This window comes from Falco punctatus, assembly GCF_963210335.1.
Source record: "Falco punctatus genome assembly, chromosome: 1".
Lineage (NCBI taxonomy): Eukaryota > Metazoa > Chordata > Aves > Falconiformes > Falconidae > Falco > Falco punctatus.
The window spans coordinates 24,972,669-25,000,107 of NC_137580.1; the positions used below are offsets into that span (position 1 = coordinate 24,972,669).

The 27,439-nt window shown below is 42.8% G+C and overlaps 1 protein-coding gene across 1 annotated transcript in view; it reads left to right on the forward strand.

Moving 5' to 3' along the window:
• The first annotated feature begins 399 nt into the window (after nt 1–399).
• AFP (alpha fetoprotein) overlaps nt 400–27,439 on the forward strand; it is a 30,683-nt gene continuing 3,643 nt past the window's right edge. The window contains exons 1-13 of the mRNA XM_080410110.1: nt 400–15,333; nt 16,808–16,868; nt 17,074–17,209; nt 18,138–18,340; nt 18,856–19,003; nt 19,836–19,933; nt 20,503–20,632; nt 21,251–21,465; nt 22,334–22,466; nt 23,102–23,199; nt 24,439–24,577; nt 25,337–25,560; nt 26,460–26,592. Of these exons, the coding sequence (XP_080266236.1) occupies nt 15,207–15,333; nt 16,808–16,868; nt 17,074–17,209; nt 18,138–18,340; nt 18,856–19,003; nt 19,836–19,933; nt 20,503–20,632; nt 21,251–21,465; nt 22,334–22,466; nt 23,102–23,199; nt 24,439–24,577; nt 25,337–25,560; nt 26,460–26,592 (1,845 nt within the window). The 5' untranslated portion in view covers nt 400–15,206. The remainder of the gene's footprint in view (nt 15,334–16,807; nt 16,869–17,073; nt 17,210–18,137; nt 18,341–18,855; nt 19,004–19,835; nt 19,934–20,502; nt 20,633–21,250; nt 21,466–22,333; nt 22,467–23,101; nt 23,200–24,438; nt 24,578–25,336; nt 25,561–26,459; nt 26,593–27,439) is intronic.

The following is a 27,439-nucleotide window of genomic DNA, read 5'->3' on the forward strand; positions in this document are numbered from 1 at the left end:
TAGCTAAGACTGCACTTGTACAAAAGCATTGTAAACCACTTCAGCATCGCCTGAAGGGGTAGGGAAACCTCCCCCTAATTACCTGGAACCTTTAAATTTCTGCTACTGAACCTGAAAAATAGCTTCAAATTTCAGAAAGGCCAAATGTTACAGTAACTGTTAGCATGAGACCTGTGACTTGTTTTCATGCAGCAGCTTTGGTTAAGTTATTCCAAGAGTCTTTCAGGTTTTATATTCCTTCTACTGCAACTTCTAGTCCCCAGAACTCACCAAAAACAAGTACCCCAAGCATTCAAGGGAGAAATCAAAACAAAAACCAGCACACTGATTGTAAAGCAGACATGAGTGTTTTGAAGGCCCCTCTCCTTGCCTGCGAACAGCTGAGTTTGCAGCAGCCAGAGCGCTGCTGTGAGCATCCATTTTCTGCGCTGTGACAATTCACCTGGCAGATCTGCTGGTACATGATATGCCCTGGGGAGGCTGACGTTTACTGCCTCTGGCTAGAGCAAAACCAGAAACACCTTCCCTGGGAGAGGGTGTCCCAGGAAACAACATGATACTGTGGTAATAGATTAGGGGTCCTCAAACTTTTTAACCAGGGGGCCGGCACATGGATTAAGCGGCAGGCAGCCATCTGCGGCTGCTTGGTTTCCCCCCCCAACCCCTGGCGGGGGGTGTCTGTAAATACCGGGGGCCGGATTGAGGACCCTGGGGGGCCGTATCCAGCCCGCGGGCCGTAGTTTGAGGACTCCTGTAATAGATGAAGATCTAAACCATTGAGACCAAGAGCTTCATGGTACCGAGTACTACAAGGACATATGTATCTTGTAGTCTGCTCCTGTTTGTATGCCCAGTTTGCCTTCTCTTTCCTCTCCAGCACAGTACAGCAACTGGATATCTCCTTGTGGTTTGTCATCTACTGTTACCCCTCAGTAACATGCAGGCCTATTTTTTCCTTTCTCTATTTTCATTTTCTGGTATGCCCATAGCTCTTTCGCATATATCCTTTACAAACATTAGTAAAGCCATTACTACTGAACTTCTAGTACTCACCAAAACTACTCCCATAAATCAAGATTTCCAGTCTCTGGAGAAAGCCTGGTAGGAATTACACACCCATCCTTTACAAGAAACACAATTTTGACAGCACTACCCATAAACACTAATTGATAGAAATTTCCTCAGACTTGACTGCTCTACATTAACATCTTTGCTATATGTAGATTTCTTACGCTAAGACAGAGAAATAAGCAAACACAAAATCATTAATTCTTAATAAAAGCAAAACCTACCATTGCTGGACAAAAAACTTGCACCTGCAAAGTCCAATGTCTTCAAAGTTACAGCCAGATCCAGAAATTAGAAATGCTGCTTTTCTCTGAGGTGATCAGAATGCAACATCTTTATTCAGATGCTCCTAGTGTGAAAGGGTGGGGGCTCCATCCATTTCCTTCTGCCTTCTCCTTCAGTCTTTAATTCCTTCAGCTGACCACACATCATCCCCCTCCATCAGACTCCCCTCCCACCTGCCCGAAGCTCCTTACTCTCTTCATGCCTGAATTACCTGACCACCTTCTCCTCTCCATGCCTCTACCACACCCTGAATCATGAAGTAACAGCTATCCTGTCTGTAAGCATAGTTTTCTGTATCTTTCAAAATGGTGTGTATTGATAGCAGTCTTTTTAGGGGCATCTCTAAAAAGGTTTTGTCATCTCCAGGTCACTGGGCTAAGTTGGATCTCTTGGTTGTGGCATTGCTGTGTTACTTCTTGACTGCTCGTGGTCCCTCTGGTGAAATGTCATGACCTTTAAGCCCCAGCTGCTCCGCATTCATTGCTGATATTCGTGAGCTAGTGTTAGTTTCATGACTCTGGATTGGCTCTTGTAAGAAGGCTGCTAGCTGTGGCCTTAATGTATGGGAATTCCTTTAACGCATGCTTCAGCTTTCATCTGAACGCTTGGAAACATTTATATCCAGGTCATGGCAAAGCAACTGAATGATTGGGTAGCAAGAATGTTCTTCCAGCTGTCTGTACCAGCTCAGGATGCCAACCTCATGGTGCTCAGCTTCGGTACAAATGCAGTGGAGTGTATCCAGCACTTGGTTACTGGGCAGCAGCTTTGGGCCAGGGCATATTCCTGGGTTTCTAAAAAATTCCTCTTGGTCACCCAAGTGCTTAAGCAATTTTCTGCTCTTAGATGTGTTGTGAAACCTTTTTGACTGCATCAGATCATAGATGCACAGAGTTTTTAAAATGTGCAAGAAGTCCACTAGCACATCTGGGTGTATGTTTTCTTAATGTAAATCTTTACAACCTGTTTGACTGCCTAGGGCTGCTCTCTGTTACCTTGTACTATGGGTATCACTTCCCTTGCACCCAGCAGGGGCTGTGCCTTTTGTGTTAATTATGGGTAAGCATCTTTAGTGGTCAATGCCGTCTAATCAACTTCACTTTTGGTACTGTCTGATTTATGATTTATTACTGTCTTTGCCCAAAGACTGAATGGGACTTTTCTGTACATTAGCACTAGTACATTGCATTTCCACTAACATAAAATTACTACACGCCAGGGATACCAGGACTAGATTGGATTAGATTGCTTTGGTTGCAGCAATGGCTCATTTGAATCTGCCAAAGTTAACTGGAGGTAAGTACTGAACCAGATCCACCAATGCATTCTGTCTGTTTTGGGCTTCCCCAGGAACAAAAACCAACCTCCTTTAGAATCCTTTCAGTGAAAGTGTGTAAAGCGCCAGGAACATGCTGAGGAAACTGTACCTCAGCTCATGTAAAGCAACTGAAATTCTATATTAACTTCCTGTGATTTTCAGTCGCAGGTGAATTGTGACAGCAGTTCTCACCCCTGCCTCAAAAACTCATTGTTAATACAAAACAGTATTCGACAACCACTGTCTTCGCTTCATATTTTACAGGAAGACTTGTAACCCAGTTCTCAGTTTGCACAATTTCTTATGCAGCTGGGCAAAACAAAAATCTGAATTTACAAGGTCCTTTCAAAACTTCCTCCTCTAAATCACAAACCTAATACTTTGTCATGCTCCCTTTTAGCAAGGGTGCGTTCTGTCTGGGAGCACTCTCCACAACTTAATGGAAATTTACAGCAACTTACATTTGCATGGTTAATTGTTTACAGGCACTGGTTGATAATAGCATACAAATGATTTCATTGCCTTCAATCTTGTTTGTTCCCAACGTCCCCTGCATGGTTTACACCTCCAAATAGTCCACAATTATGAAGCAGACACTCTTTCCTTTATTTTCTGCAGTTTTGCTACATGCAAAAATCAGAAAAAATTTGCTTGTGATGCAGGTAAGAACACTCTAGCTGAATTGCTTTCCTGCTTTGCAACTGTGTCAGTATGTGGTTGGAGTTAATGTTGCATAATTTCATAATAAACATGAAGTAAAAAACCCTTATTTTTAGCTTGTTGGAATACATACAATATGCTAACTATAATGAATTAAACATTATAGTTTTGGTTTGTGGGGTTTTTGTTTTTTGTTTTCTTTTTGTCATTCCCCCCCCCCCCCCCCCCCCCCTTCTCCCAAACAGGAGGAATCTGTACTTTGAAGATTCTGATTTCCCATTATAAAAAAGAAAAAAGATTTAGTGAAAGGTCAGAATATTTGTTTTCATTGACTATTATATAATAAACATTGACTACTTCTAGACAAATGTTTACAGAAATCAACAAATTCCCCAAATAATGCAATTTCAAATGTTGTTTTTTAACATATGGGAAACTTCATTATTTTACAAGTTCTAGTAATTGCTTTCTATGTATTGAAAATTTTTCAATGAGTACTAAATAAAGGGCTTCAAATTTACATATAGCTACACATTATTGTATGCAAAGACCTGCGTTTTTTTAAACACATGCAAGCAGGACAAATTGAAAACTCCCTGGTGATCCTATCTCTTACAGAAGTCTTGTGGTGGAGATTTGTATTGCATGTAACCAGAATCCACTCTAACAGTTCTTTATTTTCAGGATCTCCAGATTAAAAGCCTACCAATGTTTTCCAAAAAAACTGTGAATACATGAGTTATTTCATATTGTTGACTAAAATACATGTGTGTGTAGGGTGTGTGTGTGCAATAATAAACTACACCTTTAAGTACACACAAACTACTTAATCTTCACATTTCACTGCAAACCATATGTTAGCCATGACACGTTTAAGGTCATTTCCTCATGACTGATCCACTTCAGGCATCTTGTACAGGAGATTTGAAAATTACAGGAAAAAATGGTGTATGGAAAAGGATTAATTACTTTATTCTTGCTATTGCTCCATGCTATGTCAGAACAACTCAGCAGGACAAACCAACATCAAAACCAAAGCCGAAACATATCTATGTGCAGCAGTTAAGAGGTCATTTTCGGAAAGTGTAAGTATCCATTTCTAAATTTTGCTCTGAAAGGAAATTAAGAACTTGAGAGTATTGCTGTTACATTTTTCCTTATTATCATGGTCCCCTCCAGTGTGAACTCATTAGCTCCACAGGAAGTATTCTTTATAAACAATTAGGAAAAGTGGTCTCTCTAGAATGGTATATCCTGTGTCTCTTTACACCAGACTGGTAGACATAAACTGTATGAAAGTTTGTGCTTGGAGTCCTCTGACTTTCTCTCTCTGCTGTGTTTGCAGCCTTCTAGCTGGCAAACCTGGTAGCTGAAAGTAGAGCCATGTTAGCAAAGCACTGCTCATTACAGCAGCATCATCTTTCTACTACATGTAAATATTCAGACCAACTAGATACATAATAATATGAAAAAATTTTCTACTATACTGTAACATGTAAAACTTCATGTCATGAAACAAAAGGCCTCAGTCGTAGAGGAAGATGGCTGCTGGCTCCAGAGCAAAATTGTACAAGAGAAGATTTCCAAGCACAGCATAAAGGGCAGGAACACTCCTGGCTCTGAAAGAACTCTTTGAGACTATGAACTAGTCGTCTGTCTTGGTGAGAATGCTGCTCCAGTATCACAAGCATCAAAGGTTTTCAACAGCTTTGACTCATGAAATGAATCAACGCTCTTTTGAGATGGAGGCTTTGACGAGGCATCCATAAGGTGGATCAGGAACATAAATGCCCCTTTTCAGAAAACAGCAAACATTAAGGAAGGTTTTTACAAGCTGACACTGATACAGTCTTGCACTCCGGGAAATGTAGCTTGCTATACCCTTTGTCTTTTTTTTGTTTGGTTGGTTTTTTGTTTTGGGTTTTTTTGGGGGTTACAGTCCCAATTCATAAACATAGTTACTTTTAGAAGCTAAGCTCTGTAGCAGGCTCATCTCGCTTTCTTCAGGTCAGAGGCAGGCAGAGCACACATTCTGGGCAACTAGCACTAACACACTTCAGCCTGAACTGCACCTTGGACTTGTGACTCATCACCTTTAGCAAGTGACTTCTCGGTGGTTTACATAAGCATTAGAACTGTATGTCGTCCTTCTGGTTTCTCTCAGTTAGTTGAACAATCCTAATGATACTAAAGCCGCCTGCTCAGCCTCTACTTTTTTTTCCCAGCAGTAGTGGAGTCACTTAAATTAATCAGTGTCTGAGAACTCACGGACTTTTCCTATCCTTCTAAAATTCTGTTGTTGTCTTTCTCTAAATGGGCATCGAGGAAACACTTCACAAATCTATGTTGTTCCAGTTTACTGTTTCATTCTGTAAAGCAAAATGAACAACTCATGCAATGCAGCAGTGGTTTGGTGTGAGAGCAGGCATGGCAGAAAGGAAAACCATTGCTTCCTTACTCTTCCATTTCTTTTCCTTATAGAACACATATATATGTTGGATAATAAATTGTAGCAATTGTGGCTAGTTCCACTGGCCCATTTTAAGCAGGCAGGACATTTTAGACTCCTGCTGCTGGTTTTTTTCTCTACCCCATGTATTTCTGCCAGTTGGATGTACTTGAACACCCCCTTCTATGGGGAGTGCAATTTTATGAGCCTTTCCCTCTAAAGACAGACAAGCAAGCACTTCAGTCTCTACAAGCCTAAGGCATTCTTAGCTTTTCTGATTATACACGTGTGCAGAAGCTACAGATATGATTCAGTTACCTAAAAGTAAGCATCTAACACCATTTGAGATACCCTAGGTAACCTGCCTGCTTTCTGCCTACTACTCCAGAAAGTCACAGGTCTTTCCTGGGCAACCCACACACAGTACTGCAGATACCCAACAACATCATGCTCAGCTCATGTGTTCAGGGAACTTAACCCTACTGTGCTGCTTCCATCTTAAACCCAAAAAGTGTGCACACACAGGGAGTGTTAGTCCATGGAAAACAAGAAAATGTGAAAACTGGAAAAGTCAACATATTTTTCTCTCTTCCTTTAAAAATAAAAGTATCAAGCACAGGCTCTAGTCTGAGATGATTGCTTATCAGGGCTTCAGAAGGATTATTCAAAATTTTTTATTCAACCATAACCATATTTATTACATGAACCTTAAACTTGCCAGGAAAAGGTAAAGATGGGATAGAAGCCAACAACTCGTTGCAGTGTTGGCCTGTTTAGGAAAAAGAGGTCATAGGGTAAAACTCCACTGAGAGACAGGGTCCTTAACGGGAGAAAATGTCCCAAGCAGACCCTTACAGAAACTGGTAGAGTGGAAGAACAACTTTCTCCTTGCAAGAGCAAGGTTAAAAGAGCTGTGATGTGCACTCGAACCAAGGGAAATCCCCATCCCTTTCAGAAAGTGATACGAAATATCAGGCAGTGTGGCTTCTAAAGGGGATTGGGACTTGACAGCCTTCTCTGCTCTGTGGGGCTGCCGTAAGAGTCACGGGTAAGAGTCACCGTAAGAGTTGAGGGGTAGGCTCCAAATGGAGTCATCTTAGGAGAACTACCAGTGTAAAAACCTCACCCAACAAAAGGATGACTCTGTCAGAAGAGAAAGCCTGGACAAGGGAATGCCAGACACTTGTCTCCAGGAGTCAAGGAAGAATTTGTGCCCCAAAACCTAAACCACCACTAGATCCTGAGTGAGCTGTACAATACGCGATGTCTCGGAAGCAGTGCCTTTCACAGAGCAGCTCCAAGAAATCAGTCGGGTCCTTCTCAAAAGAACACGCATTTTGTTTTGTTACCTGTGGGAAGACACAGGAAGTCCCCTGCCTTACTCAAAATTGCTGTGTCAGCAGGTCACTGCAACCTAAGTTTGCGTTGTGCTAAGATAACGATGATTGTGTTGTATTAAGATAACTTGTTTTGACATTCAGCCATGGTGTTTCACTTGGCTAGACCATCACGCCTACAGGTGCCAGATAAAGACAAGGACAAGCTGTAAATGTCACCCTTTGTACTTTGTTGTGTCCAGTTCAGATGCAATCAACCCACGGTGGGATTTGGAATATAGATAATAGGAGTGTTTTGCTTAGCAAGTTAAGGGGAGGATGGGTTGGGGGTGAAGAGTTTCAACTTCAGGAATTTTTTCTTCCATTCCAGATGTTGCAGGTTCATCTAACTCTCTCATAATTAGCTGGCATATAGGCTTTTCTTCCCAATAAAGGACATATTGTGTTGGTAGCAAATGTGTATACAGAAAAACATCCCTCCTTTAAAGTTTTCACACTAAATACTGGCTGCAGATCCCCCACCCAATACCCAGGAACTACCCAGGATCAGTGATTACTCCCTTCCTCTCTCTTAGGGGTTTGTAACTACTTCAGTCCAGAATCCCCGGAAGGACATTCATTGCACTGAATACAGCAAGTGGAGGAGCCTCTCCTGGAAATGACTCTTACCTAAGGCAGAGCAAGGTTATATCCAATTAAACCATTTCAGTATGAAATGTGAAATGAAAAATGCCATGTGAAAGAAAGCATCCTACAGAGCTAAAGCAGACACCTGGTTCTCTTGACGAAGCCATGCTGCCACCAACACCACCCCTTCAACTCCTGAATAGAGGCATCAGTCCTCGGAGGACTTGGAGTCCAGAATAAGGATCCGTTCCTTCCTTTTTTTACTATCGAAAATGTTTGTTACAGAAGACATTGCCTCTGAGGTGAGCAATAGCTCCTAGAGTTACTAGAAAGTTTCTTTTCTACTCTATAGAAGTGCATTATGCTTTTGACATGGTCCTGGAATTAAGTGGAAATGGAGTAGGGCAGGGTGGAAATCCAAGGAGTGAAACTCACAGGGTACAACTCGGTCCTCATGTCATGGAGGTAATCAAACTGCACTTCAGATGGAAGCTTGACCTCCTGTACTTGGAAAGACTGAAGTAGAAAGCTCCCTGCCTGCTCAACGGAGGAAGTGGGAAAAGTGCCATGGAGCTCCACTTCAGCAGGCTGCAGAGGCAGGATGGTTCCTTTTTCCTCTTATGCTCTTGTTGCTTAACAACATGCCTGGGAGAAAGGCACAGCTTCATGCCACTGCAGCTGGGAGAACAGCCTCAAATACGGATGAAGCCTGGATCTTTTCTTAGAAACTTGGGAGTAATTCCCTCCAGAACAGGTCACCCAGGAATCGTTCACCATACATAAACAATAATCACATCTGCTAGGGCAATAAGGTGGCCTTTCACGGTACATCAGTCACTGACTGAACTTCCAGAAAACTAGATGACTCTGCCACCTTGCTACCTGCACGTCATTACCCAGCCTGCAGACATCCTGGCGAGCTGCCATCCCTCTCTCAGCATCCCATCAACATCACAGTAAAAACGAAGGGGAAAAGAAGGGGCACGAAGTGAAAGAGAAGTCACAACACAAGAAAGGTTGTGGCTTTTATGTTAATTTGTCTTGCGAAGAGGACTACGGAGTCTGAAGCAAATGAATATACCTGTACAGAAAGATTTAATCTGTCAGTTTGTTAGCAAGATTTGTTTCTTCTTGTTTCTGTCAACAAGATTTGTTTCTTCTTGTTTCTCTTTGTAGTGCTCCAGAAAAAAATTGCTGGAATTGAAGAAGCTGAAAAGGCGGCAAGATTTCTAGTGTTGACCTTAGATGCTATAACACTGAAGGACTGAGAGCCTAACTGGCAGCCCACTGACCTGGTGAGTTTCACCAGCCCCTGTAACGGGCTAGGTCTTGCAATGGTGCACTGGGAGAAAGAAGGAGAGCCCAGTTTGCTAACATGAGAGTTCCCTGCAGCCTCTCTTGGGTCTGATACTCTGTTGTAGGCCCATTTCTTCCTCTCAAAAGGAGCTCTGTTCAATAGGTCTGCACTGCAAAGAAAAACAAATCTTTCTCCTGTGTTGGCATGCTAAGAGACCTATGCTGTGAACACCCACACAGACAAGTCCTCCTGGGACACCTGTTAATTTATTTCCAACACCAGGACCACACAAAGCACCCTGTGCGCTTCCCACCCACATGACACTCTGACGCAATGCGCAGCAATGTGTCCTCGCAAGCCCAGAGACCAACGGGATAAAGAGCAACACTGCCAGCAAAGTGGTGAGGAAAGCTCTTTCATTCCCAGCCAAGTAACTCAGAGGAACCAAAGGACAGAGGAATTTGTTGCCAACTTACGGCAGCATGTAGGCGTGCGTGGCCTGGGCATGCTCCCACCTGTGCTGCATGAGGTTGTCCCGTCTCCTGTGCCGACATGCTTATACACCCATAGGGTGAACGCTCCCAAAGACAAGGACTCAAGGAAAAACCATCAATTCATATCAAACCAAGGGGCCACACAAAACACCTAAGAATGATTACTGAAGAAAAAAGGAGAAGCCAGGCATCATACATGAATCTTCTAGTTCCCTCAAGTTAAAAGAATTCGAGTGGGATCCTTTTAGCTAGACTAACTATGCTTTGCATTACACCATGTACATCTTTTTGACACGTATCGGCAAAGAGGCATGGCTGGGGAACAAGGGAATACTTGAACACCATGCCAAGTGTAGCCTGTCTTTCATTAAACAAGCCATACTTCTCTATGTACTGATAGTACATGAATTTATAAAGCCTTTTAAATATAACTACGTCTGGATTATATATATAGTCAGATAGTCAGAAAATAGGTTAAGACATGCACTTCTGGCAAAATATACCCACTCAGGAAATAATCTCCAGGTCAAACAGAAGTTCATAACTGATTGTGATATAATTAGTCATTTGCAGGGGCTGAAAAGAGCAAGTCTTGCCATCAGACTTCCCAGCATAGCCAAATAATGTTAAATCATTTGCAGCAATGAAGTGAACAACTTGGATTTCCTCCCTGTATTCCTCTAGGCTACACAGACCGGAAAAGATTTGCTGAACATACAGGTAATAAAGTTCTATATAATACATCCCATGCCTTAAGTTCTGAGGCACAGATTCAGCAATGAGAGCCAATCGTCATACTGTTGCAAGTGATCTTAAGAGAAAACCTTCCAATCTCTTCACTAAGCTTCAAAGCGGACCCTAAGAGGCAAATATAAAACTGCTGTGCCCCGGGAACAGTAAGCCCCAAGCTGTGACACCCTAGCCAAAGGCTCTCCTGTGAATTAGGCTGGATGTGGTCCACACTGCTGCAGTATGCATGGTAAATGCAGTGTATTTTAGCAAAAGGAGCTGAGCATAATCCCAGTTCAGAGCACTTGGAATGCCATTCACGAACACATACAAGAGGACAGAGGACTATTGTTGATTTTTGAGCTAAGTATTTGCAGGAAAAACTCAAATATATTGTAATAAAGTGAGTTTTCTTAGGGAATATGCAGTTAACTAACTGAATCGCATGGAAAAGTTGACATGGTTTTGGCTTTCAATGGAAAACATTGTGTATTCAACTACAAAGCTGTTACTGGAAGAAGAGGAGGAATGGAGTCAGGGCTTTCAACGAAAACTAAACAAAGCAAACCTGCAAAAATGAACCAATTTGTTGCATTTTTAGCACATAAAGAAATACTTTCATCCCTGTTTTTTTAAAATCCAGTCATTACAAGTTCTTCTTCTTCATAGAAGGGAGTTATTCCTCATTTCCAAAAAAGCAGAGGGTTCTGCTGCCAGGGCAGAAGAGCTGTCACCCCCCATCCTAACAGCAACCCTGCTGCCGCTGCGGGCAAACGTGCTCAGCAGACCAACAAACGCAACCTGCATCTTACACACTGGCTGTATTTCTTGATCAACAAAGGGTGTATGTAAGCTCAAGTCAGTATTGACAGGCCAATCACAATATTTACAGTCAGGGCTTATAGACAACGTAGGCTGTTTCCATACACACCAACCAACCTCCACACCAGCTGGATTCTTTTATTTTTAACAATACAGAACGAAGCTCCCTATGGATGAGATTTTTCAAGGGCCATCTGTGACTACCTCAGCTTTATAATCTTGACTGAGTAAAGAGTTAAAAGAACTGGCATTGTTTTAATATATGTATCCATGCACACATAAATCCAGAGTGTGTGTGTGTGCGTGCATGTGCATGTTAATATTTATTTACTTTTGTCATCTGACACAACTTTTTACAGGAAGGCAGTGAAGAACTGCACCAGAAATCCCTCCTTGCTCCCATGGTCATCTTTTATGCTTTTCTTCCCTTCCCAAGCAAAGCCAGAATAGCACGTGAGATAAGAAAGGACTGACGAGCCTTTACAGAGCACAGGAAGGGGCCAGCTCCATCCTACAAAGATGGAGCTAAATTAAATATGGATAAAGCTTTCATGAGCAGCAAAACAGTCACACTCCTGCTCACTGGAGCAGTTAAGTTAGGGAGACTTCAGGAGTGAGACACAGACCTAAAGTATTAAAGGGCCCAGTTACAACAGACCATCTCTCCAGGATACGATCCAAACCTCATTTTTCTTGGCTGTGCAGATAAATGGTTTGAATAATGAGAGTTCAGCAGCCTCTAGGTTAGAGAAACACTCACACTGTGCAGCTTTCTGGGGAGATGGATCCACAGAAGTTACAGAAATATTAATAACTTGCAACTTACCTCATTATCAAGTTTCCAACTTCTTTTTCTTTTTTCCCCCTCTCCCTTTCTTGTCCATGTCTTAGTTTTATTTAACCAAGAAACTTCCTAGGGCTCCATCTTCAGATATTTACAATACTGCAAATGGCATCTCAGTTACCAGCAGACTGCTTTGCTAGAAATGTGGTAAATTACAAAAAGTTGTCCTTTGCATGCTAACACATTTGCAGTTATTAAAAGCATGCTACTTCTCACTGCTGTTCCCAGTTTTTTCTGGCCAGCTCATGCCCCAGTTGACCAGCAAAAAAAAAAAAAAAAAAAAAAAAAAAAAGCTGCAATATCAGAAAATTTGGCCTAGTTTCTCAGCTAACGTAAATTGGGATAATTACATTGCCTTCAGCAGAACCAGTTCACACAAGCTGGGACTGTCATGGTTCACAATTAGCATACATTTGTTTGGAATGCAAAATTGGATCACTTCCGTAAATTTAAACCAGCCGCTCAGCCAGGGATGTGCCGGTTTCACAGAGTGGTGAGAGAGCACAGCCAAACACTAAAACAGACCTCAAGGCAACCCACAGAGATGCTTTGCTCCTCTGGGTTGAGAGGGAAGAGCTGGAAACACGTTCTTGGCACCACTGCATGGCTCTGCACACCAGATGAGAAGCGTCAGAGCTGGAGAACTGCTGATGTCCCATGTCCCAGGTGACCCAGTGGTAAACATGCACCAGCCCATGCTGAGGTTAACGACCTGCAATGGGCTCCCCAGGATGAGAAAAGAATTCTACTACCTAAGGAACTTGTAACACTCCTCCGTGGTGGTTTGGGTCAGCAACAGAGGAACACTGCGAAGGAGGAGGGGGAAATCAGCAACTCACATTTCACAGCTTGCTGTAGCATACTGTCTCTAGGCAGGAGACCCCAGCACCAAAATAAGACATATTCAAAAGTACATAATCATATAAAGTCTAGCCAGTTTCCTTTCATGGTATTTCCATCTAAAGACATGAACAATGTTTTCTTTATAAAACAGTTTATAAAGTTCTAACATCCCAGTACTTGTAGTTACCTACAGGGAAAATAACTCCAAATATCACATCAGAGCAGCTCAAGCTTTTTTTAAAGACAAATTTTCTTACCACCCAGGAAGAAGCCAAGTTGTTCCAGGTGCACGAGTTTCCTATGAATATTGTTCTTTTGAGAGCGAATACTCAGGATTTGACAAGAGTAATATTGTCCATGTATAAAGACAGGATCTAAATGAATCCTATACATGTACTACTTACGTTACCAGAAAACAATTTTGTTGAATTTCAAGAAAGAGAATTAAAGTATCGATGTAATTGATGTAATCATGATGAAACCAACCCAAGCAAAAGGGAGATTCACAAATTCTGCTCTAATTAGCAAGAACATAAACGAAATAGCTCTGAGCACACGTTTACTCTTTTTTGGCCTAGTTTGAGGATGGTGATCAATGGCTGAAGTCTATCAGGAACATACACCAGCCTAAGGCATGGAGAGCTTTCCTTTAAAATTGGTGGATGTCATCAAAATGAAATACCCACTCAAAACTAACCCACCTCTCTGCTGTGTAACACACACAGAGTAAAAGAGCTCCAAGAGGGTAACTGCCCTGGCATTGCAAGAGTGTACTGAGCATCCCCTGCTGATGGGAATCCACAGCCCCACACCCCGAGGCCAAGCAGCTGCTTTTGCTCTATCTTGACCTTGCAAGACAGTTTCTAAGAAGTTCTGGAAACAGCTGCATCCTCAACAGGTGTGAAACTGAGTAAGTCAACATGGTTTCCATACTCTGAAGGACAACAGGAACCCTTAATGAGGACCTCAGCTCTTCATTGGATCTCATTTCTAGTGTTTGCCACACTCTTTCCAGTTAAATAGTACACACACCTTTCCCTCCTGTGAATGAGTGTTCACTGTGAACAGACAGATTGCCATCCAAACAGTGGTGAGTATTTCTGAAGAAAAGTGAAAAGTAGTTAACCATCCTGCTGAACATGGAAAAGAGCAGTGGAGAAACTGATTCTAAATGCAGCAGCCAAGTGCAGTTCCAGAAATACTTAGGACAACATGTTACACAGTCTCTGAAACACATTCTGCTGGGCCAAAGAAGAATCTGCTATAGGGTCTCTGGGATCAGCATCTCAGTTGTTTCTGCAGCTCTACCTGCAGAATTTTTATTTTATTTTTTTAATAGCTGACAGTAACAAGGCTTCTCAGAAACAGCTGGATGAGAAAAGCTTTCTCTGGCCTGCTCCTATGGACTTAATGAGGATCATATCTGCAGGAACACAGGCCATAACCTCCAGATCTCTCTCTTTCAAGCAGATTATTTCCTATGGGGCTTTTTAGTTAGCAGTGTGACAGGGCTTATGTGTGTCTTCCTCAACTGATGCGGCTTCAACTTAGATTTCAGCTCTCCTGCTCTGAGAACCATGCCCCCACCTTCCTCCGCAGAATCCTTTTCCCTTTTGATGCCATCTCATGGGATAACGAACAACCTTCATGGTCTTCCTGCAGCATGGAACAAGGAGTAGTGCCATTTTCTCCCTAAAGAAATAAAAAGTCTTTGCCTCTTGCCTACCTACCTCTTTGTTACAAATACCTGTGGCTCTCTAAAGTCATTCCAGCTCCAAAAAATTGTCATCTTTACAATGCTGATGCTTACAGTGTACTTTGTAGAAAATCAGTAAAATAACTGTAATAACTGGGTTTTTTTCCCCCTTCATTCTACAGTTTTGGAGTTGATTTTATTTTAAGATTTGGAGAAATTTTGATGGTAATAGTTAATGCTGCAAAACCATTGTAGGGGTTCTCAATTCTGCCTTTTCACCATGACACCTTAGGAGCTGGGAGCAAAAGACAGCTTGTACAGCAAGGAGGGATGCAAAATCATCAGGTTAACAGCTGAACTCGGAATCTTTGAGTCAACAAGGTGTAAGAAGGCACCTTCTGCAAAGCAATCACCTTTGAACAAGTCTGCAAGTAGATGAGATCAATAGGCACAATAAAAAGCCCAAGGAGTGTTTAAACTTCTTGTTTAAAGTGTGATAAGTTTAAAATGCCTATTTGTCTGAATTTCAGGGGAAAAAAAGAATCTCCAAGGTTCTTTCTTCCCAACAAGCCAGTCAGTTCATCACACTGAGCAAATAATGTCATGTCTAATTATTGTGGGAATACTCCAAAAGGGCTAATGTTACATGTGACGGTAAAAGGGTTTTGATTAACCAGAAATCATTTGGGAGAGTATAAAAGTAACTCTTTCCCCTTAATTCTTTCTGCCTTTCACAGATGAACCAAGCTCACCCCAGGCCCCTGCCAAAATCCGCCAGTATGAATCGGAGACAAATAATTTATATTATTTTATTGGTGAGCCTTACTGTAGTCAAAGCCCTGCCTAGAAGTTATCAGGACATAGGTAAGAATATATCTCATGTTTTTACTCTTATTCTTCTGTATAATACTGATGGCTGCAGTTTTGCATGCATAGTAATTTGGTATCTCGCTTTGCCCCCGCCAGATCTACATGGGTATTTTCTTATGGGTCAAAGACATACAGCAAAACTCTATCTGTATAAATTTCTTGTGATCAGTCTCAGATGTGTTGCTTCTTAACAGCTTGAGAATCCATGTAGTGTGCAGGACTGCCAGTAACTACTGAGAGGAAATTCAGTGAAGGGTAATTTAATCCACAGGAATATGGTTGCATCATGGATTTTAGGTACCCCAAAAAGTGTTGAAGTAAAGCCTGTGGTTCTTCCAACCTCCCTCTGCAGTCCATGAGGAAGTGAGACGGAGAAGTCCCAAGAGGGATGCTACCTCCAGGTGGCTATTCAGAGTAGTTAAGTTATGCTATTGTTCTCTATTATCCTTGGTAAGCATCTTACTCCCTCTCCATGGACCATTAAAGGAGGGGACAATGACCACGCTTCCCACTAAGGTTAAAATGAGACAACCCAAACCTCCAACCACAGTCCGCCATTCAGGTGCTTCTCTCACCTTACGTATTGTTAGCATTAGTCAACGTTTTTCCATCTTTACAACTTCCAAATGAACTAAATGTCTCAAGAGCATTAAACAGAACTGATATTTGTGTTATCTCATATTATCATTGTCTCAACTGACACCCCCATGTTACTCAGAGGCAGAAGCTGGCTTATTCCTTTGGTTCGTTTGATCCTTGTACACTGATCTCAGCTGCACTGACATGAGGGCGAGATGGTAACAGCTTTTGGGACGAGCCCCTTATATTTAAAATTAATGTCTCATAATATTCTCTGACAAACAAGGAATTCAAGAAATTATTGCATTCAGGTTTGCCCATTAATAAATGCCCAGTGGCAAAGGAATAATATTTGCACAGGATCTTCACATGGATTGGGCACAGATTTGTTTTCCTCTAGGCCAGTTTGCAACACGGACAGAAGGATGCAGCTCTGTGAGTTTTTGAGGAGCTTTGCCTACCGATGTAGTCCCCAACTTATCCCACGTTTTCTGCACAGGATATCCTTCATCTGTAGCCAAGGAGTGGTCAAGCACACCTTTCAATAGCTGAGGCAAGGTTAAAAAGTGTTTTGTAAAGTGCATGTTTAATCACATGAAGCGTGTCATCAAGGAAGCTGAACGCCCTCCAGATTTTAGCATATTCCTTCCCACTGCACTTGAGCTAGGCAGGGGAGTTGTATCGGCCCTGTTACACTGTAGGTCAGAAACAAAGTGCTTCATGTGCTCATGGTGAAGTCAAATAAGAAGTTATGGCTTTCCTACTCCCAGTGCTACTACCCCAGGCACCAAATTAACTTTCTCCAAGACTCCAGTACCAAGAAAGACAAAAAAGGTATTTGAGGAAGCATTTAGAAAATGTATTCTATTCCAACTGTCTTCTTTTTCAGAGGGAAAAAACAGCATTGGCCAACGTTTTTCTCAGCTGCAGGAGAATAATTTTAAAGCCATGTAAGTTGCCCAGGTAAAGCGTCTACTTGCAAATTTGCTGCCACTGAACACCCTTGTGTCATTTAGAAATGAGCATGGACAGTGAGTCAATGACCGTTCTGCCAGCCCGCGGTGATATGAATCCTCTCTGTCTCACATGTAAAAGCTAGGCAATTAGGTTTTAGGCAACCAGCAGCAGGTTTAATACTGTGTGTTCTTCTCGCAGTGCCATGATCATGTTTGCTCAGTATGTGCAAGGAGGCACGTTTGGCAAAGCAGTTCAAATGGCCCAGGATGTGACAGCCCTTGCCAAAAGGTGTGCTGCTGCAGCCAGAGACAACCCGGACTGCCTGAAGCCTTTAGTAAGCAGATTTATGCTTCTAACACAGCAGGCATTTTCAGAAGGACTTGTAATTTCAGTGCCTGGGTATGTGTTTTTCCAAAGAGGCATGAATATGTCAGTAAGAGACCTGACTTCCTTGTGTATACTGACTCTTCCGTTCTCCAGGCTCTCATCTACAAAACATCTCAAGATACGTAGAGGAAAACAAAGCCCCCCTCGTTCCCCCCACCCCAAGTATCACAGCATCTTTTGAAATCCTTGACCCATATCTTTCTCAAAAATGTTCTGAAAGTTGTGCTTTTACAGCCAGTGTAACAAAAATCAGCAAAAGCCAAATTAGCTATTTCTAGCAAATGCAATATTCATAGGCATTTGTTGTGCTCTGTTAACTCACAGTCCTGGTTTTTGGTTGCGTCTGCTCCAACACATTTCTGGAGCTGGCAGACTGAATCATGAAATGCGAATGCCAGCCTGTGTTTGGGTTCATTGCTGATGTGTTAGACACACTGAAACCCGGCCGAGGCAAAACCGACAGCCGGACCTGAGCCTCACTACTCAATGAACAAGAAACAGCCTTTTCATTGTACAAACCTGACTGTAACTAGGAAACACAGATCTCACTACGTGGCAAACTGCAGTACACAAACTGGATGATCGCCTTGATCATTATCAAGAAAAAGGGTCTGAACAATGTCGTAAGTTCAGTGTTTCAACACCATTCCACTTTGATGCCTGTCTTGGCATAACAGTAGGTATCAGAGTTTGAGAAACCATCCCTTTGAGGTTCTAGAGCTCAGCCTGATTTTCACTGCATCAAAGCAGGAGGTAATAGAGAAACTGAGTTTATGCAGGTTGGGGTTTGTTGACTTAAAATAGCCTCCTCAGAGAGCTCAGAGGAGTAAAACAGATTCCTTGCGCAAATTCACTTTTTTTCTAATTTTTCACAGGACAGGATTTTCCTCGATACAATATGCCAGGAGGAAAATCTTCCCAGGTTTACTGACTGCTGTGCTAAAAGGGATCCTGAAAGAAATGACTGCTTCCTCTCCCTTAAAAATTCATCACGAGGGTTCATGTCTCCTTTTGAAAGGCCAAATGCTGAAGCTGCCTGCAAAAATCATTCACAGCATCAACATCCATTAACAGGATAGTAAGTAAATAAATCATGGATTCGTTGCCTAGAAATGACAGTTAAGAGCCTGGAGACAGCAAGTGCTGAACCAAAAAGTGCAGTCTACGATTCTCTGTCATCTCCTACTTGATTTCCTCCCTAATGTAAATTATTTGCATAACTCATCTAGCTGTTAATGTCATTATGTGAAACCTGTTCTGGCAACTTCTGCTTTGGATGTAGGTCCAAATGGCAAACAATCTGGCCTATTTTATTGCAGCCTATGTAAAGAATGCCTCTGAAACCAAGGGCCTCCCTGGAGTCCTTGAAAGCCAAGCAGAAGCTTTGCTGCCTCTAAGCCAGACCTGGCAGGATTGGAGACTTCAATTTCCAGGAAAACATCAGCTCCATCAGAATTTTCCAAGATCAACGCCACACTATACACACTTTCAGTAGCTGCCCTTTTCATATATGGCAGAGGCTGCAATAACACTGCGGCTCCCTGCATGCAGGGGCTTACTCCCAAACCAAAGACATTTTTCTCTCTGTTTTAGTTTTATCTACGAGGTTTCCAGAAGGCACCCTTTCCTCTACGCCCCAACAATCCTCTCTGTTGCTATCCGGTATGATGAGATGATGAAGAACTGCTGCAGGAGTGCTGAAGACCCCACTCACAACCTGGAGGAATGCTTTCGGAGACAGGTATTTCATCACAGGGTTGTAGTTTAATAACATGCAACTGGCGACTTCCCTATAGCTAAGCAACTACTGAAGCAGAGACATCGGTCATTTCCTTTACAGCATCTGAACCTGATATTAGAATTCACTTTGTTAAGGACAAGCTGAAACCAAACTTAAATGCTCTCTGGAGTTATAGCTTGAACTCCTAAATGGAAATGCTAGACTGCGGGCTGTGGGGCAGATATAGCTTTACAGGGAGCACAAGGCAGTCCCTGCACCCTGCAATTGTTGCCCACCCCAACTCTGCTCCCTGCACTGGGTTTGTCATAAGGATGCCGAGGTGCTATGCATCGTACAGGTTGATAGCCCCATGACACATCATCTCATGCTTGGCCAAGCGTTCGCACTGCAGAGACGTGCCCCACACACAGCCAGTGTCAGAAATTCAGAGCAAACGACCTGTAACAGTGGAAATAAGGATGGCGAACCTGCCCTTGCTGAAGGGTTGAGTATGCCTTGCACACAGCGTGGCTGGGTTGCGAGTGATGGCATGGTTTAAGGCTAGCTAATTGTCGTGCAAAGCCAGTCACATCGCTCCCAGATGACAATTCCTTCCCCTGTGCTAAAAACACTGAACTATTGTCTAAAAGCATTCTGGTTTCTTTTCACAGAACAGTTAGTTAATACATGCTGGTGACTAAACAGCAAGCACCACAGTTCACATTGCAGCTCGGACAGCATTTTTCTTTCACTATTAAAAAATCCCTGTTTAAAAAACCTGTCACCGCAGTAGTTCTAGCGCAAAGCATTGTCTTCTCTTCCACTTTCATGGTCTGCAACTCCTTTCTACCAGGCACCAAAGGTGGTGAAGCCAGTAAAAGAAGACAGCCTGAGGCAGGAACACACATGTGGAATCTTGAAGAAGTTTGGAGAAAGGACCTTAAAGGCTTTGTGAGTCTTCCCTACATTTATCATTATTTTGAAATAAAGCATGGGAGTCGCATGCGGCTGGCTCCACACCTGCACACAGCACAGTGCCCCTGAACACCAGCCATGTCGGTTTTGTGTGCAGGTCACTAGTAGCATCTCACAAGGAAGGCAGATTAGGAACACAAATTTATGCACGATGGCAGTCATCATTTCCTTACAAACTGCCATTAGCTTTCAAAATCCAAACCCAAAGTTTGAAATGAACGCCTCTCCCTGCGATGAAAGTTAGTGATTGGGAGCAAAATATAGCTAATCTCCCTTGACCATTTTTGACAGAATGTTGCTTCTGTAATTTCATGCTCGCCTACCACATTTCTTTCCACCGTTTCACACTGAAATTCACCTAGAATCCTTAGCTAACTCTGAAATTCTCAGTTATTGGCTTCAAGGGACGTTTATTTGGTAACTTCAGTGGCAGCAGGGAAAGACCATTCCCGAGCAGTCCCGATACGCTCGCCACAGAAAAATGATGATAGCTGTCACAGTCTCACACTGCGAATCTAAACAATAACTATTTTTCTTCATTGCAGGAAACTTGCTCAGATAAGCCAAAAATTCCCTAAAGCTGATTTTGTTACTGTTAAGAAACTTGTGACGGATATTGCTAACATGCACAAGGATTGCTGTCGTGGAGATATGCTGGACTGTATGCGTGACAGGGTAAACCTCATTTAATATTTATGTTCACAGACAGGGAGTATATTTTTTTGCTGTTTCCAGATTTTTTTTTTTTACCTCTTGTGCTGTACTGCTTGCTCTCCAAAGCTGGAGTTTAACTCTCAGTCTAAAAACCTGGCTGATTTTCCCATTTGAACTTTCCTGGGTTGAAGCCATTGAGAAGGGCAGAAAGTTCCCTCTGGGACTAAAACGCCCTTTGCTGCAGGTTTGGTTGCAGCTCCCAGCTGTTTCTATGTATTTTCTGTGCAGCTTTCGGCAGAGCGCAGTATCTGCCTGTCCTCTGCTTTCTTCTAACACACCAAATCCATTTCTCTCACCTCTTGTCTGCGGTGTCTAGCTACACGGCTAGCATCTCGGTTGAGGTGGTTACCAATGAGCGCCTACCATATGGCAAGCAAGGTGCTGCAGCAAATGGATCAACAGGACTGCAGTCTTCTTCCTTGCTCTGCCAGCTGCCTGTTGCACAGCTTCAGCCAGCCACCCCTGCTCTTTGGGAGCCACCCTCTCTGTCTGCAAAATGGAGATACAACCGCTGATCCAAAACCAAACCAAACACCAAAATGGGGTAAAAATTCCTTCATTCCCTTTTTTGCTTTACAGGAAGAGATTCTACACTACGTCTGCGCAAACCAAGACATCCTATCCAGTAAAATTAAGAAGTGCTGTGAAAAGCCTCTGTTACAAAGAAGCGAATGCATAGTTAATGCAGAGAATGATGATAAACCTGAAGACTTGTCCCCCCACATCAGGGAGTTTATAGAAGACAAAGGAATATGTGAACGTTTTGCCCAGGAAAAAGATACACACTTAGCCAGGTAATGTGGCTCTTCCTCTACTGTTCAACTTTGCTGTTTCAATACTTGGGTTGCAAGGTGACACTTTGGATGTTAAAGCCCAGCTCATCAGCCTCAGGTCTGTCTGGGAGCATGTAGGCATGGGATGCTGTGAAAGCTGATCTTAGTAAAACACCACTCAACCCTAGAAGGTGTGGAATGGGAACCAATGCAGAACAGGGCACAAGCGTTGTTTCAGAGACAAAACCAAAGAGGTGCATGCGAAATTCAGTAACTATCAGTTCTGATCTCAGGCCCAAAATATAGCTTTGATATAGCTTATAGCTTAAGCGGGAATTGAAAAACATCATGTCTTGATTCAAACAAGGTTGGTCCATTTCTGTTCTGGCCGTGTTCCTTTGGGCAATGAAGTCCTGATCCTACCTGTTGGAAGCTCCGGCAGGAATGCTATGGGCTGCAACAGAAACAGCACAGAGTCCCAAAAATAGAGAATTCACTTCAAATAACATATATCAGTCCCGTTTATGACAAGTGCAGCTAATTGATCTAGCACAATTGCTATGTAGGGTGACTGCTTAAGCAGAGCTAATCTTTTCATCTACTATGAAATAGATCTGTTACTGGAAATTATTTCATTTTTTAGATAGGATTAAATAAAGAGCAAAACCCCAAGCCCCACAAAGCTCTCAGCTATGCTTAGGCTTGCTCAGGCAATGCTGGGCTCTGTCAGCTGTGCTTTGTTCGGGCTCAGTCCCAGAGCTGCCATGAAACTCTCCCTGTTCCTCGGGATGTCAGACACAACTGGCCTGAAAACACCCCTGCCGTCGTTACCACCCCGAGGTCAGTTGCCTTGACTTATCTCTAATTCCTGATACTCCACATATTGCAGGTTTCTGTATGAATATTCCAGGAGACACCCTGAATTTTCTGCTCAAATGCTTTTAAGAATTGGTAAAGGCTACGAGGACCTGCTGCAAGAATGCTGCAAAGCTGGTGCTCCGGACAACTGCTGCAGCAGAGGGGTGGGTGCCATCAGGCTTCGCCCAGCGTGCTGCTGGATCCAAGCACATGACTATGTGACTGGTTCTGGCTAAATAGGGAGTATCCCTGCTGCAGGTCTAGAGCCACAGCTCCTGTCACAAACCCAGCAAATATTACAAGGCCTGACTGATTCCCATATGGAGAAAAGCATCAGGAGAACCTTTGCAATCTTCGTTTGCAAAGCAGTTTAACATGGATAGACAGAGATGCTGGGGAAAGGGATGAAGCTGACATTTCTGTGAGCCTTGCACCCCTCTGGGCTCCCTGGCAGTGCCAATTGCTCTCTTGCAACTGTACAAGGCGCTTATGCTCATTGTCTGAGATAAAGACACTGGCGCTGTGAATATCTGAAGTTAGGAGCTACCCTGTGTCTCAGACCTAGCCTTCCACCAGTTATAAAAAATTAAGTGTTTCAAGGTGATTGAAGGTGGACATTGATCACATCCAGGCATTTTATTGAGGTTGCAGACAGATGAAGACTTTCTAATGGAATTAAAGTTGGGTGGTATATATTAGGTGAGAGGTATCTACAGATATCCAGGCCTTATCATGAGGCAGTAGGGCATTCTGCATTCCATCAACACAATGACACCTCAAATGAACTTATTTTTTTCAGGAGGAAGAACTGAAGAAACACATTTATGAAACTGAAAGTGTCATGAAGACAAGCTGTGACATTTACAAGGAGAAAGGAGATTACTATTTCCAAAACGAGTATTACTTTTTTATATGCTTACCTTACTCCTGCACCAGCTGGGCACAACTCGGGCTGAAGTACAGCCGCAGGTGTCAAAAAAGCTAGGCCAAAAGACACCACTTGAAGATTTGGGCCAATTTATTAATGACTTCTAGGATATGTTTTTCTCTTTTCCAAGGCAATTTTCTGGCCTCTCATGAGTTGTCTCCTTAACCCAACTCACGAACCAGTGAAGTGACAACTAGATCAGTCTCCCACCCGTGTTTCCTATGATGCTCTTGCTTTATAGCCATATTTTTGAGCTGTGAGCTGTAACTTAAGAGTCATAAATTTGGCCCAAAGACCATTGCTGTGTCTTTTGCAGAAGACTGCTCTATCTAGCTCCTGCAGCAGATGTAAACTTTAACAACTGTAGCAAAAATCAAACTATGATAGACAGAGAAAAAAACCACTAGCTGAACTGTGAAAAACCACACTGTGCTTAACGGCAGCGTGCAGGCACAAGCCTCCTGGAAAAGCTTTGCCCCTGATTAGCAGTGTTAATAAACACATGCCTAACTTAAAGTACATTAGCAATCTCAATGACACTGCTGAACTGCTCTTATACTTGAAGTTAGGCTTTAGCTGGCCTTCTCTGGGGAGTCATATCAGGCTTTTTGCACCCCAGCACATGTTTGATCTTTAAAAGTCCACTGGAACTAGATGTTTCCAACAAACCCGGTGGGCTGCTTCTGCCTCTTGTATCAGTTGTTAACATTTTCCTGGCTGTGATGGTTAATAAGCACAGTTTTTTTAAAAAAGAAAAAAAAACCCACATGATGGTCAATAAGCATAGGGGGTTTTAAAAGAAAAAAAATACAAGTGAACTTTTTTGAGCTTATCTAGTATGCCAAAAAGTCACTTGAGTTAAATTTTGCTGTTAAACAAGCGCCCTACAACTCCCAGGGAAATTAACGGCACAGGAAAAACTTAGGTACCATCTCACTAAGATGGGCCACCAATGCATAACTAGCGATGCTATCGTTAATTTTATTTGTTTAACCCGGTAAGAGACTGGTCAGAAAAACGAGAGAGCTCAAAGAGAGTTTGCTTACACTGGCCTACCAGAGTTTACAGGCACCAGGCTTAGTCCTGCCCTTGTGCTGACGAGTGTTCTGTGGGGTTTGGCTGGAGCTTGACGCATGCAGATGCAGGGGCTTGCTCACTGCTGCCTGGTGAAACAAAACCCCCCAATATCAAACAAATTATCATTTCAGGCTCCTCATGAGCTTCACCAAGAAGATGCCTCAGCTGACATCTGCGGAGCTGATAAAATTCACCAAGCAAATGACTACAGTGGGATCCAAATGCTGCCAGTTAAGCCAGGACAAGCTCCTGCCTTGTGCCGAGGAAAATGTGAGTATTTTTCTTTTGTATCTTGGTCCCATTTTTTCTTTAAACTCTGCCACAAGTTCTGCTGCCAGCAAAGTCGAAGAGCTTGGAGTAAAAGTCAGTGAGAAAAATGTTCACTGAGCCATTGAGCTGGCCTGAAGATGTAGTTCCACACCACATAACTCAGCATCGGTGAAGTTAATACTTGAATTAAACTGCAGAAAATCATCAGCCTAGTGCAGGGCAGCTAACCGTTGCGCAGTGCAGGCAATCCCACCCTCTTCCCTCTGAAGCTAACTCTTGTCTGAATTCATCCTTTCTAGATGCTCGAAGCTGTAGGGCTCTATGGAAGGGATCAGTTTTGTATAGCTATTCCGTAAGAATTCTCTAGGCCTGTAAGCCAAAGTACTTGATCAGCTTCAGCCCGTACGCCAGCCATCCATTTGTACCACATTTACAAGAGCAGCCGAACATACCCACAGAAACCCTGCTGATGAAAACAAATCAAATGCAAGCATAGTTTTATGAAAAAATCACATCATTTCTACATGCACAGTCCCTGAAACTGCATATACATATTTACTCTGAAAAATCTGAGCCATTTTTGCATGAACAGAAGTCAGTATTCTGTAGATACATAAACTGTTACCTATCTGACAAACAAAGTTTAATTTACATTCTCAGGGTTTTTTTTTATAACTTTACTAAAAGCAGCATGTATTTCAGGGACTTCTGAAAAAAAAAATAAGGTGACATTTTTTTTTTTCACTTCTCTTGGTAAAGCTGGATCTTGTGCTTGGAGAAATATGTAGAAGACACCTGACTGATCCTATAAACCCAGGAGTTTGCCACTGCTGTAGTAGCTCCTATGCTCTCAGGAGGCCGTGCATGGGGAAACTAGAAATTGATGAGAATTATGTGCCCTTATCATTGACTCCTGATCTGTTCACTTTCCATGAAGATTTGTGTACGACTGAAGAGGAAAAGTTACAGCACAAGAAGCAGGAGTAAGACAAGCTTGTTTCACTCTCCTACCCCTGTGTTTCTTATCTTGGCAACATTCGCCTTTCCCTCGTCTGTTCTGGTTGCCTGCCTTGTTTTGCACTATTCCATTGGAAAAACAGCTATGCAGCCCTTGATCCTTTTCTTCCCTCTCATGCCAGTCCCAGTTTCTTCTGCTGTCTGGTTCAATCTATATTTACTCATCCTAGATTAGAAGAAAGTAATTTTCAGAGGTGGGTAGCTGCTCTGGAACACAGCTCACCAGAATGGACACAATAGATGCCCCAAGTTAGGTCTGAGAAACATGACCTCCCACTGTCCTTGGTGGGGACTACACAAGGCGCTGCTTAAAAAGATACCAGAAGAACAAGGAAGCTACTGCCTAAAGTGCTGCATGACCTTTATGGCTTGCTTGGGGCTCCTTCCCAGAACGGGAAAGCCCCTACATTTTCCTTATCCCATACACTCCTCGAGTCTCTGAAAAGCTCTGGTGTTTGGTTGCCTTGGTTAGAGAACACTTGCATGGTAGACCCCGGCCATGACAGTCACGGTCACCACAGAAAACCTCTTTGGCCATTAACTTGTGCCATGGTGAGCCCACACTGCCCCGGACCTCCTGGAGCGCTACGGAACACATACACCATCTGCAGCACGTATTCATGGATATCGATGGTGGAGCAACTCCAAAACCAAGCACTGACATTGTGTTTCACACAGGGAACAGGGCACATCTTTGCTCCCTGCTGAAAATATGTGTCTGGGTGGCAGATAAAAGTGAAAAAGCTGTAAGAAGGAAGTGGGCTGTAACCAAAAAGGCACTTTGCAGGACTAGTGTTGGAGAAACACTTCCTGAGCTGTGTGCTTACCCCCCAGCCTCACAGGGCTTGCTTTGCTTTTCCTGCAGAATGCTCATCAACCTCATCAAGTACAAGCCCCAGATCACGCAGGAGCAGCTGAGCTCCGTCACAGCCGCCTTTACTGCCATGAGGGAGCAGTGCTGCAAAGAAGCAAGCCACGAGGCATGCTTCGTGAGAGAGGTATCGTTTCTGTTTTCACTCATACATTCTAAATCAAAACAGAAACATGGAGTATATATAAAAGTGTGAATTTCTCCATTAAGCAGCAAACCCAAAGCCTGGCTAGCCAGAATTCCTGCAGTTACATTGCCAGAGACAAACTTTATGACCTGCACAAGTACATGTGTGTACCAGTTAAATGATCTCTAAAGAACTTGCCTAATTAGTCTCATGTTTATGGGCAGCAATTTATAGATAGTGCTCAGCTAACATCCTTTGCTTCTGGGGAGTCACTGGGACTTGCTGTTGAAGGATGCGGGCAAAGGTCTTTCCCTGGCTGACAGTTCTAATGGAATTTCTCTTGAAAAATTCCTCTGCAATAGGGAGAGAAAGGATATATTCCGATTCTAGGTCAAAACATTTTCCCTGTTTATTCTCCCTACCGCGGTCTCCTCCTTGCCCTTCCTATGTAATTTTAGCTCACTGAACTTCATACCACAGAGCTACTTTGGCCTCTTTCTACCCTCCAGCAAATCTGCTTTTGCCTACTTTTCCTCCCTCCCTCTCTTTGATATATTCCTTAACCGAACTTTAACAAACTATCCACAAGCCTTGATCCCTCTCTCTTTTAATCTTTGCCTTGCTTTGCTTTAAATGATAAAATACAATCCTTTTAGATTAGATAAGAAATTTCCACCTCTGAGTACACCCAAAGAGTGTATCTGCAAAGAAGCATTCTATTAACTCTTCGTAATAGAACTGTCTTTTAGTATTTTTCTGACAAATATCAAATCTTCCAAGACAATCTGAGCTGAACAGTAGAAGTAAAATGTATATTAAACATAATGATATACGTATATGTGCGCTG